This window comes from Pocillopora verrucosa, chromosome 9 (assembly GCF_036669915.1).
Source record: "Pocillopora verrucosa isolate sample1 chromosome 9, ASM3666991v2, whole genome shotgun sequence".
Lineage (NCBI taxonomy): Eukaryota > Metazoa > Cnidaria > Anthozoa > Scleractinia > Pocilloporidae > Pocillopora > Pocillopora verrucosa.
Genome location: NC_089320.1, coordinates 3,340,604 through 3,353,225, shown reverse-complemented (window position 1 = coordinate 3,353,225; position 12,622 = coordinate 3,340,604). Strand labels below are relative to the sequence as shown.

The 12,622-nt window shown below is 36.9% G+C and overlaps 1 protein-coding gene across 1 annotated transcript; it reads right to left on the bottom strand.

The window, feature by feature from the left end:
- Positions 1-4,170: 4,170 nt before the first annotated feature.
- LOC131795052 (histamine H2 receptor-like) lies at positions 4,171-5,094 on the bottom strand. The gene has a single exon (XM_059112617.2). The coding sequence runs from the start codon at positions 5,092-5,094 to the stop codon at positions 4,171-4,173; it is 924 nt and encodes a 307-aa protein (XP_058968600.2).
- Positions 5,095-12,622: the final 7,528 nt, after the last annotated feature.

Genomic DNA, 12,622 nt, shown 5'->3' with positions numbered 1-12,622 from the left:
TCACGATAAATTATTCCAATTGCCTTTTTCTTGTGCATTAATTATAGTAATTCTCAATTATATAATTCAAAATAAATGTGGTTGGACCTGAAAACGCTAAAATATGGCAAAAATCCTAAAGAGTTGTTTGAGGGAATATCACCTTCTTTTCACCGCAGTCAGGGTAGAATTGGTATCGACCGTGAATTCACCATGAATAGATGAGAAGACTCACTAAAATAGGTAAAATAAGTGATTTTAGTCTAATTGATGTATAATTCCGTTAACTTAGCGTGAGTTACCCATTTTATTATAAATTTTGTGAGCTTCATTGAAAGTACTCTCAGACAGTTCCTGTTTTCATTGACAAATGAAGCCACCTCTCATCAAGATATTCCAAAGTGCTATCAATCGTAAAACAAAACTCCAACAAATAAATCGTGTGGATTTTTTTCTTTTTATAATCTACAATGTAACGCAAAGGAACCGGCCGAGGAATAAAGGTACTATTGATTACGTGTGAAACAAAAGCATTAACTGATGACATTTTGATATCAGGCATTAATTCATTTATCTTCTCATATTTATTCGCCCTCATCTGGCGTAGTTTAGGTCTAGTGACATTTCTGTGACATACGCACGGATTTTGACACTCTCGCGCAGCTCGGAATGTTAGGAATGCTAGGATAATATCCTAACATTTCTAAAAAGTACTTACAGTTGAGGCCGCTTGCGTCCCCTCATGTCTTTAAGCCTCAGGTGTCAAACAAAAACAGATGTGAAATATTATGTATTTATTGACTGAGTGGGATGGCTGGACGGGAAAATATTTGGGTCGAGGTTATGTCCCGCGAAGCGAGAGCAGAGAGATCCTTGCTTAGTTACCGAGAGCCATTTTTCCATCCGACCCGACCAACTCAGGTGATAAGAATTTTACCAAATGACCACCTCGAAAATTTTGTGTCAAGCTAAATAGAAAGAGGCGGAGCGAGAGCAGAGTGATCCTTATGATCCTTGCTTCGTTACCGAGAGCTATTTTCTCATCCGACCCGACCAAACTCAGGTGATAAGAGTTTTACCAAATGACCACCTCGAAAATTTTGTGTCAAGCTAAATAGAAAGAAAAAAACGGGCGCACGCAGGACAATCACTAAAAAGATTCTACAGTAAAAACATTTCCTTTGTTTTTTCGAGTCAGAACAAGAAACTCACAATTCAACGATTATGTTCGTATTACTTTAAAGGAAACGCCTAATTCTTGTTTATTTCTTCTAGATAATAACTACGCGTTTTCTTCTCAAAGTTATTTTTTGTTGTTGAATTTTTCCTGAATCTTTGAGGCCAAGTAATGCTAACAAGTGTATAGGAATTGCATCGTTTCCCAAAGGCTAAGGTCAGGGAGCACATATAACGCCATGCAATGTTAGGGAAGATTTTCTTTTTGAATGTTCTGCAATTAGAGCCTATTGGACAGCTTGTAACATTTCTGACCGACAGACAGTATATCAGCTATCATAATGGTAGATTTATTATATAACATGCGTTATTATCTTACATAAATTGTGGTGAAATATTCTTGAATGAGGGACCTTGAAAAAAAAAGACTCCTATAGGAAAAAAACAACAACAACAACATCATCACAAAGAAAAGAAATTCCAAAATTGAGGCTGTAGGCAACTGATGAGATGTAGGGACCGTTGTGTAACACCTTATAACGTTGTAGGAGGCATGCTTTTAAGATATGAAAAGAAAAAATGTTGAACTAGGTGTATTGAACTGAAGTGTATTTCAATTTTTTAACAAACAAAATCAGAATAACCGTTAACAAAGAAAAGCGAGACAAGGAGCTTAAAAGGATAAGGTCATTAAAAAAAAATGATCACTTGATGCTTCTCTGAATGCAATTTCAAAAGAGCTAAGCACTTGATTTAGGTTCAATACTTACTTGCTGAAACTAAAGCGGAAAACACTTGCAAAGGAAACATGTGTTTAGTAAAGGAGGAACGTTAGTTAATTTGGCCATCGTCTGTTAAAACCGACGACCTTCGCGGTATATGTAATGTACAATAGCAAGAGCAAAAATTGAATAAGTTATCCCTGAGATGTTTTTCATTGATGTCGGTTGGTACTTAGCTCACTATGCTAATCTTATCTGCCTAAATATTGAAGATGACCGTTCGCAGTCGATGTCAACCATCTCCATATTCACTCCATCCAATTGTTACCATAGCTTCATGGTTAAGAGAGTAATATTCTACTTTGCTGAGGCAACGATTGTAAAGTGATTAACCGAATGATCATCCAGGGGAAACTAGAACACTCGCTTGGCTACGAAAGCGCAGAAGTCCGTCAATAATTTCTGGACAGCATTAATCTGCGGTTACTGGACTTCTAACAAACCAAGAGAAACTACGTGACATTTGACTTGCCTTCACTCGTAGGTAATGTTTCAAAATACTCTTAAACGTAGGTCAGCTTACTTAGATCAAATAACAAGCAACATGAAAAATCCAATACAGCATAATGCAAGTTTTTTGCGTCGGTGTGACAGTCGGTTTACATATCAGAGGTCTCAGCGGTGTTATGGACAGTTCTTGAAAGTTCGGTAAAGAAATGCAAAATCAATAAAATTAAATTTCGGCAACGTCAACAATAAAAATACACTCAGAATCTGGTTGTCAGCAATTTTACTAAAAAGCGAGAACGATTACCCAATGTTTTAGCTTAAGATCGTAAGATAAACCGAGAAAAATAACGGTCTGTCAGTTCTTTTACTAAAGCTGACATCATTTACAATAAAATTGGTTATTCGCCCTAGTTTTGCTGAGTTTTACATCCGCAATAACAGTAGAATCATTCATTTCCGCACGATTCACAGTAAATTTAAAGTGCCTATGACACGAAATTTTGTCATTTCTAGATGATAGCTGTATTTAAGATTAGTAATAACCGACCTAGCGAGTTCTCCTTGACCATTTTTTTGGTGCATTGAAAGTACGATTTGGCGGTCAAAAAGCGCCCCCCATTAAACGCGCGGCCAAAACGATCGAGTCACATGTCGGCAACTACGGTGTAGAAAGAAGAAATCTAGAAGAAAGAACGATCGTATTGCATGTCCGGGGCGCCAAATGATGTCAGCTTCAAAGATACTACACGTATACCGGTATACCGGGGATTTCTATATACTCCTTTCCAAAGGATGTAGCTGTATGGCCAAGATGGATGCGTTTCGATCGTCAACATCGAGAAGATTTTACTCTTCAATGTCGTCGGCCTTATGCTGCGTACCGGCTTCCAAGAGGGCTGTTACGAACATATACCACCATTCAAATCAGGGGAAGATAACCAATGAATTCAGCTAAAAATAATGCTGATCAAAGGGGCCTGTTCTCACACCGAACACGATTGTTCAGCATTCCTTTTGGTTGACATTTCGCAAGCGAAGAATGGTGAGTTCCTTACTGTTGTTTATTTCACGCGCTTGAGACGTAATCATATTCCTTGTTTTTCCACATGACTACATTTGTACTTTTCTTATATATTTTAATAACAGAAATACATCATTTGTATCAAAGTTCGCGCCCTTTCCTGAGCTGACTGATATCCTGTTGCGTAACATCACCCGCTAATTCGTTACCAGTCCACGGGACTCTTTTAAGACAAAATAAGAGCATTTTAGGACCTGAAAATACCGATTTTTTAAGTTTTTGGAAATTTTTCTTCCATCGGAATTGGTTTGGAATTATAAGCTAAATGTTTACGCAAAAAATATATCGTGTCACGAGCACTTTAATGCGGTAAAAAAGGCGATTTACCTTCGCACAACTCTTTTGGGTTTTCTTTACCTTATTTTACCTGTTACCTTTTATTATTTTCAAATAAAAATTAACAAACGCATTAATTTTACCCACAATTAATAAGAATCATGACTTTAATTCATGCACAAGAAAAGGATAAGTGGAAACACATGCACGCTATAGTAGAGGGTTTCTGTACAAGGCCTCTTAAAAATAGCAATGTATTGTTGCAAAATATTTAGTTGATCTTTAGCTTATTTGATAACCACTACCGAGGTGTCTGGCTTTAGCATGGAGTATAGTTTAATACCACACGAACATCAAATGAATCGTTGGCAAAGTTTAGATGTGTAGTATTAAAGGTTTTGACACTCTCTTCTAAATTGCCTTCCTTCACTGGTTGTTTATATGCGCGACCTGGGTTCGTATTCCAAAAATGACATTTCTCATTTCTTTTTGTCTCCAGCAGTAAATCAGTGGATTAACAAGCGAGTTAAACATGGTAAAAGTTTGCATCAATGACAGATCGATGGGGCAAGACGCATAAAGGCCTGTAGCTGTAACTATAAGACAGAAACAAAGTGGAAGGAGGCAAAAAAGAACAGCACAAATTACATATAAAGTTGTCTTAAGCGCTTTGTTTTCTTTGGTGAATTTTTCCACTTCTTCCTGGGGCAGTTGTTGAGTTTTTATCTTCTCTTGGTGACGACGTGTTTCACGATACATGATGAAATAAGCAACACAAAGGAATATAATACATGAAGAAGTAACAGAGCCAGACATAAAACGTAGCGCTAGATCCAATTCCATCGCCTCAAAAATCCCCCATATAGAAGAAATGATCCAAACTACTAACACAGCTATCTTCATGTTATTCTCAGTTATAATGTTTGGGTATTGCATCGTAAATCTAATGGCTACGAGTCTCTCAAAAGTAACCAACATCAGATGAAGGTATGAAGCTATAAGCAACATGATTACAGTTCCATAGTAGCAGTTTTCAAACGTTTTACTGTTACTGAGACCGAATAATAGGAATATCTTCCAAAGGACAAAGAATGGCTGGCCAAGGATACCAGTTAAGGCATCAGTTACCGCTAAACAGGCCAGCAAGATGTTGCTGTTGGTACGGAGTCGAGGCGTCGTTTTCACAGCCTTTATCACAAGTACGTTAAGCAGAACTGTGCAGGGACAAGTGATAGTGTTAATGATGATTATGATTATGGCACCAGCCACTGGAGGTACATCTGCTGTGTCGTCTTCTCTGCTAGTTTTGTTTGTAAAGTTTGTAAAACTGGTCAAGGAAACGTCTACCATGTCGATTTGGAGGCTATATGCGAGACAAGTATGTGTCTCAGAACAACTTTTTTAAGCAGGCGTTCTGTCTCTGGCATGAAATCGGAGGCAGGTAAAGGCAGAGAAAATCTTACGCCTTTAATAGAGAATGGTTTAAGCATCTCCTGGGAATAACTTTTCATTCGACATGTGTCCAGCAACAATATAGGAAAAAGCTGAATCAGAATCGCTAAACGCCGCCTAATCAAAAGGATTTTCCTGTAGCTCTGCCATTAATAAACCCTATTCCTAAAGTGATTGATGTCATTTTTTAATTAGATTTTCCACGTATTGCCAAAAATAGTTTCAGCGCTTGAGAGCTCGACCGAACGTGATGACAAGTAGGTGAAGAAAAAAAATCACTTAATTTCTGAGGATTATTTTTCGCTATCGATCGATTGATAAGTGGTTCGTGTTTCATGAACTGATTAGTCTTCGTTCGTTAGATTAGATTTGCATTGAAAGAAAAACATATACCAATTCTTTAGTTTGACATCAATTTCGCGGCTTTTTCATGGCCATTGATATGTAAATCAATTTGAGTTTAAAGCTCACCGTTCCTCAAGAAAGATTCTTTAAAAATATCAAATGATTTGACACCGGTCCCATGATCTTCCGTGCCGTGGTTTTACAATTTGCCTTGGGCGTAAACCTCCCACTTTTCCTCGCAGTATTCCGTAATTCAAATCAATGAAACAAAGATAGGAGAGCAATAAGGTAAAAAAAAAATAAACACATGTTTAGCGCAGCCGCTCAGAAAATTATGAATAGTTTTTGAACGATTGCTAATGAGGCAAATGATGCAAACGAAATACGCATGAAGAAAATGTTGTTTCACCCGTTTACGAAGGCTGTAAGAGTTTCTTTAGTTATGGTTTGCGATTAATTGATAACACATCGTATTATCCAGGAAAGAGAATGCCTTAATCTTAAGTATGGAAATTAAATCGGTTACCTATGGGAAACATACCTCTGAAATCTATTTTACATTTCTCTTTTCCTTTGATAGAATGATGCTTCGCTGTAAGGAAACAGGTTGAATATAATGGGTAGTAATTGCAATAAACAGCCTAGCTTCCTGCGAGTACCGAAAACGAGGAAATAACTTTGAAGGTGATTCTTTAATATTTCACTGCACATCATGTACTGGAAATAAAAACTAAAAAGTAATCAGGCGAGTAATCGCGCGCGCATTATTGTTTTTTAAATCAATGGACTGGGTAAAGAGGTACGATGGTCTTCAGCTCTTGAACGAGCACGTTGACCTATATTTTTTATTGCATAAATTTGGTGTACAAATTATCCCCTGTAAATTGGAGAAATTAAAACGGATTATTGAAGGGGAAAAAGATGGAGCTAAAAGCGTGCACGTGGCCCGTTACGTGAGCATGAAAATTAGGACCGTGAAAGCAACGACCTAAGGAACGTTTTAAGTCGATATTCAGTAAAAGTGTGGTTTGCACAAAACATATCGAATTGTTCCGTACGTTCGAGACTTTTTACCCATCAAAATTTTTCTTGTGTTTCCGTAAAAAACCCTTGCTTCCAGCTGCCGCAAAATGCATCGTGAACCGATGAAATTACACGAGTGATTGGCTCACATCACTTGCAAACTCAATCAATCCATGCGGCATGTAAAAGTTATTTCCTCGTTTTAAAACGGTATTGAACAAATCCTTTTTCTTAATCTTATTGCTATTTATTTAATTCAACCTTATTCCTAAAAGTAAAAATTTTCATAATTTTCATAATTTTCTGAGCAGTTACGCTCAACATGTATTCAAATCAGTTTACTTTCTAATTCCTGCATCCTGGCTTAGTGTAATGAGTCAAATTGCGAGGCGTTGTGCTGTAGAAGTAAAATTTAAACTTTCGAATGATTTAACGGACCATGAAAAAGCAGTAATGCAAATACTTTCTTTAAGCCCTTGGTGCCAAAGCACAATAGATGTCAAAGGATCATGAGTTGATATTTTCTCTTTTTAATACAAAATTTTATTTGACGGACGAAAACTAATGAGTTAAACGAGCACGAAACATTTATCTGGCCATGGAAAGCGAAATAATTTCCTGAAGTTAAAGCATGTTATGTGAAAAGGCAATCAAGACATTACTTCTTGTTGCCACAACTTCAATTGAATGGACTCTCTTGCGCTGAAACGATTCTGGACTTTTAAAAATTAATTTCACAGTATAAGTAAGATGGGATTAAAAATGGGTTTCAGTCACTTTTGGATTAAGATTTATTTATAGGCAGAGACTGACAGAAATTTATCTGATTAGGCGAACTTAAGCGTTTCCGATTCGGTTTTGTAGTGTATTGTTGTCGTGCATATGTGGACTCTATAGTCATTCCCAGGAGATGAAAAATTAAACCTGACTTTCTCCGTATTATGTAATGGTAAACGTCAGGTAGAAACGGTTGTTTAGTTGCATTAAGTTTCCAATGATACATGGCAAATTTTTCCCTGGATAGTTTTTCAAAGGCTACAAATTTAACCATTGAAGAAGGTGGCACAGCAGATGTCCTATTGGTGGTCAGTTATTTTATGACCATCGTCATCAACACCAGCACTTGTCCCTTAATAGTTCTCCTTAAAGTACTGGTGATATAGCTTTGAAAACAAGATCACGACTCCGAATCCAACAGCAACATCTCACTGTCCTGTCTAACGGTGTCTGACACATTAACTGGTCTCTTTGGCCAGCCATCTTCGATTCTGTGCAGGATTTCCCCACTATTCGGTCTCGGTAACAGTGAAAAAGTTGAAAATTTCCATTTCCCGTATCTTCCGGCACTGATGGTATTGGCGTCATGTGTTCATCTGATGCTGGTTACTTTCAAGAGACTGTTACATTTACTATTCAATACTCAAAAATTGTAACTTTTAGCCTCATGAAGAGAACAACGTTAGTAGTTAAGTCTTATCTTTCATTGTTTGGATTTTTAGAATGCTGAAAATTTACTCAGCTTTCCGATATACGTTAGATAACGGGCCTTGTCGTATTCATATATCGTTTTCGTTGCTTTCTTTCATGCGATTTAATATTTGAAAATCATACATATGAACTGCGGATTATGAAATGAATATGAAGGTGATCTTGGCAGTAGGTACATCACTTGAACAGCAGTGAAAATAGGGCCTGAAATAAACTCAGGCCTGTACGCGATGACTTCAATGATACCGATACAGCGCTCTACAACTGAGCTAATAGGCCAACTGGGAGCTGGTCATTATGCTGGTTTCAAATAAACCCGTGAAACGATGAATAAATGACTGTAAATATATGAAAATCATTCATACGAGCTGCGCATTAAGAAACGATCATGAAAGCGATCTTCGTAGTAAGAACACTACTTGAGCAGTAGTGAAAATTTAGGTGTCTGGAAAAAAATCAGGCCTAAACTGGATTTGAACCCATGACCTCTGTGATGCCAGTGCAGCGCTCTGCCAACTGAGCTAACAAGCTCGCTTTGATATTCATATATTTACTATAATAATAATAATAATAATAATATTATATACTGCCTTTCGATTAGAAAGGTTACAAGCTAATGCTGTAGTAGCTGTCCAATAGGCTCAAACATTGTATGGCATTATTTGTGCTCCTTGACTTTCGAGCTAAAGAAAAGATGCAATTCCTAGACATTTATTCGCATTACTTGGCCTCAAAGCTTCAGGAAAAAATTAAACAACAAGAAATAACTTTGAGAAGACAAAAGGAGGTAGTTATTGTCTTAAAAAAATGAACAGCAACTAAACGTTTCCTTTCATGCGATTCAAACATAAAGTCGCATTCACTGTGTTGAAAACAGTCAACATCATTATCATCATTTTTATTTAAGAAGTTTGTTGGAATTTTTTTACGATTGATAACACTTTGGAATATCTAGTTAAGAGGTATCTTCATTTTTCATGGTGAAAATTTGGTGTTTGTTTTACTATATGATGAGGACAATTTTTGTTTGAGAGTACTTTCATTGAAGCTCGCAAATTAACAATAACTCGTTAACTCATGCTAAGTTAACGGAACTATACATCAATTAGACTAAAATCACTTATTTTATCTATTTTCTCATTAATCATGGCGATATAACGATGTATAGTAATTTGAGTGCGGTGAAAAGGTGATATTCCCTCAAACGACTCTTTTGAGTTTTTCCTCCATATTTTAGCTTTCTCAAGTCCAACCAGACTTATTTCCAACAAAATCAACAACCTCCTGAATTAAGAATTACCGTAATTCATGTGCATGAAAAAGGTAAGTGGAAACACACAAACGCTAAAGCTAAATCACTTATTTTATCTATTTTCTCATTAATCATGGCGATATAACGATTTGTAGTAATTTGAGTGCGGTGAAAAGGTGATATTCCCTCAGACGACTCTTTTGAGTTTTTCTCCATATTTTAGCTTTCTCAAGTCCAAACAAACTTATTTCCAACAAAATCAACAACCTCATGAATTAAGAATTACCGTAATTCATGTGCACGAAAAAGGTAAGTGGAAACACACAAACGCTAAAGTGCAGTTTTTCTAAAACAACCACCGGAAAAATGTGAGACCCAAGGTTTATTTTTCAATACTAGGCTTACGCTTACCTTTAGCGAAACACAAACAAAAAAGTTAGAAAATAACCCCTAGTTAATATTTAGAAACATTGAACAGAAAGAAAGCGTTTCCTTTAATTTGACAAACAAATATTGCATCAAAAATAATTATTACAAATAAAGTTTTAATTTTCCATGCGGCTGACAATCATCTATCGTGATCAAAAGCTTAATTGGCATTTATTATTATGCAGTTGCTGGAAAAGACGTAAGAAAAATTTTTACACGCGTAGTTATGAAGTTGTAATCCTTTCTTTACATTCCCATCCTTTACTGGATATCTACATTCACGATCTGGTTTCTTAGTCCAAAAATGACTTTTCTCATTTCTTTTTGTCTCCAGCAGTAAATTAGAGGATTAACAAGCGAGTTTAACAAGGTACATGTTAATATCCATCGTACTTTGATGGGGCAAATCCCATAGACGCCTGTAACTGTTACGATAAAACAAAAACAAATTGGCAGAAGGCAAACAGTAGCAGCACCAACTATAAACACAGTTGTCTTAAGCGCCTTGTTCTCTTTGACAAACCTTTCTGCTACATCTTGGGGAAGTTGTTGAGTTTTCATCCTTTGTTGGTGCCGACGTGTCTCTCTATAGATGGTGAAGTAAGTGAAAAAGAGAAAAAGAATATTTGAAATAGTGATAAGGCTTGTTAAATAAAGGGATACTATGAAGATAGTCATTTTTACAATCCCTTTGATTAAAGAAAGGATCCAAATCGATAGCACTGCTATCTTCAGGTTATTATAGGAAACGATGTTTGAGTATTGCATCGTAAATTTGATGGCTATGAGTCTCTCGAAGGTAACCAACATCATATGAAAGAATGAAGCTGTTACCATTACAGCTACAAATGTGAAACAGAAATGTTCAACCGTGTCACTATTACTAAGACCGAATAATAGGAATATTCTCCACAGGATAAACAATGGCTGGCAAAGGAGACCAGTTAAGGCGTCAGTCACCGCTAAACAGGCTAGCAAGATGTTGCTGTTGGTTTGGAGTCGAGGCGTTGTTTTCACAGCTTTTATCACCAGCAGATTCAGCAGAACTGTGAAGGGAAAAGTGATGGTGTTGATAATGATTATGATTATAGAACCAGCGACCGATAGGACATCTGCTTCTCTATCGGTGATGTTCGAAGCGTTAGTAAAACAAGCCAAAGATAAATTTGCCATGTCAAATTGGAAGCTCAGTGCAAATGAACAAGGTGTCCTGGAAGAACTGTTTCTTCCCGAAGTTTAACCTTTCATGAAATCGGAGGAAGATAAGTGCAGAGGGAAATCTGACCCCTTATTTAACTACTGATTTAAGACTCTCGTGGGAAGGACTTCTTAGTCCACATGTGCACAACAATAATACAGAACAAAGCGGAATATGAAACACTAAACGCCGCCTTATCAAATGGATTCTCCTCAAGCTCTTTATTAATCTAAAATTAATGAAGGTCAATTTTTTAATTAGACTTTCCAGGTATTGACAAATATCCTCTTTTTTTTACAAATTCAAAGTCGTTTCGTTCCCTGAGAGCTTGGTAGGAGTTATCGCTATAGCCATAGAAAGCTTGATCGGCTCGTCTTCTAACTGAGGCAGGTGCATCTTCCCAATTGAAACTTAGCAAATCTTTACTTAACATCCCGGTGATGACCATTCTAATGCTTGGTCAAACGAGGATACTGCTGTTTGGCCTGGATTGGCCTCTAGTGGTTACGTCATAGACTCCACAAGCTTCCTGAAGAACACCCACGCCAATTGTGCCCTCGAAAACAAGTTATTGGTGTATGGTTGTATAAAATCCTGGAGTGTCGTAATATTGTCTGGATTGGCTACCGGTGGTCATACCATTGATTTCATTTCATGAAAAACCTTATCCTGACCCTTGAAAAGGAAACACTGTTTCCATGACTTTCATTAAGGCGGCTTAAGCCAATAAAAATATTAACTCGGTCTTTTCAATAAGGAGGTTGCCCATGACATGAAAGCTGTGCTGAATCACATTTCATGAATACAAACACTTAAGTTTATCGGAGAGGCTTTCTCTCATCAGATTTTGCTTTCGCCGGTGACCACAGCGGACGATAAAAGCCAAAGTAGCGATATAAAGATCGATTGTTATCCATATGATTAATGCATTACACTTAGGTAAACTCTCAGTTCAATATACCAGCCTAAATTAACCCAAAACCTGAAGGAAATTGCCAGTATTCGTGCGACCTTATGAATCTTTTCCTATTCTTAGACCATTCTCGTTTATTCGTCCCATTTAACATTTTCTCTAGTTGCACCAAGCAAAAACCCTGTATTACTCAATAACATAAACAATATTATTGATTATGTAAATATAAACTATTGTAATTCATGCGCGAGAAAAAGTCAAGTGTGCACACATGGGGCGGATCGATCATAGCACTGAAGGATGCGGTAGACTTTCGAGGGCCAGTTTTTTTTAAATTTTTTTTCCATGTCGGACTAAACATTATCATTTTAACTATAGTTTCCAAGAAAACTTTTGGTAAAATATTAAAACGCGCACGAGTTATTTACAAAAACGTATTTTGGAAGAGAATTCTTTACCCGGCAAAGTGTGAATAGCCATTTATAACATGTCAATATTTATGACTACCGATGGGTTTCCTTTTGCGGCAAAACATCCTGATCCATAAATTCCAATCGTCTTAACGTCTCCTTATTTCAGCTGCAAGTGAAGATCTTTGCTATCTGCGTTTAAAACTAGAATTTGAATAGAGAAACATAAAAAGGAGAAGAGTTCATAGGTGAAACTAAACAAGAAGTCTGGCTGTCAACACAAGATCTAAAGATATTCGACGCAGAAAGGCGTAAGAATCTCACCGAAACGGATACAGGCTCGTGGTTTGGGCAATCTTCGCTCCTCG

Excerpts from the sequence above, each read along its gene's own strand:
- LOC131795052 (XM_059112617.2), bottom strand. The coding sequence starts at position 5,094 with ATGGTAGACGTTTCCTTGACCAGTTTTACAAACTTTACAAACAAAACT.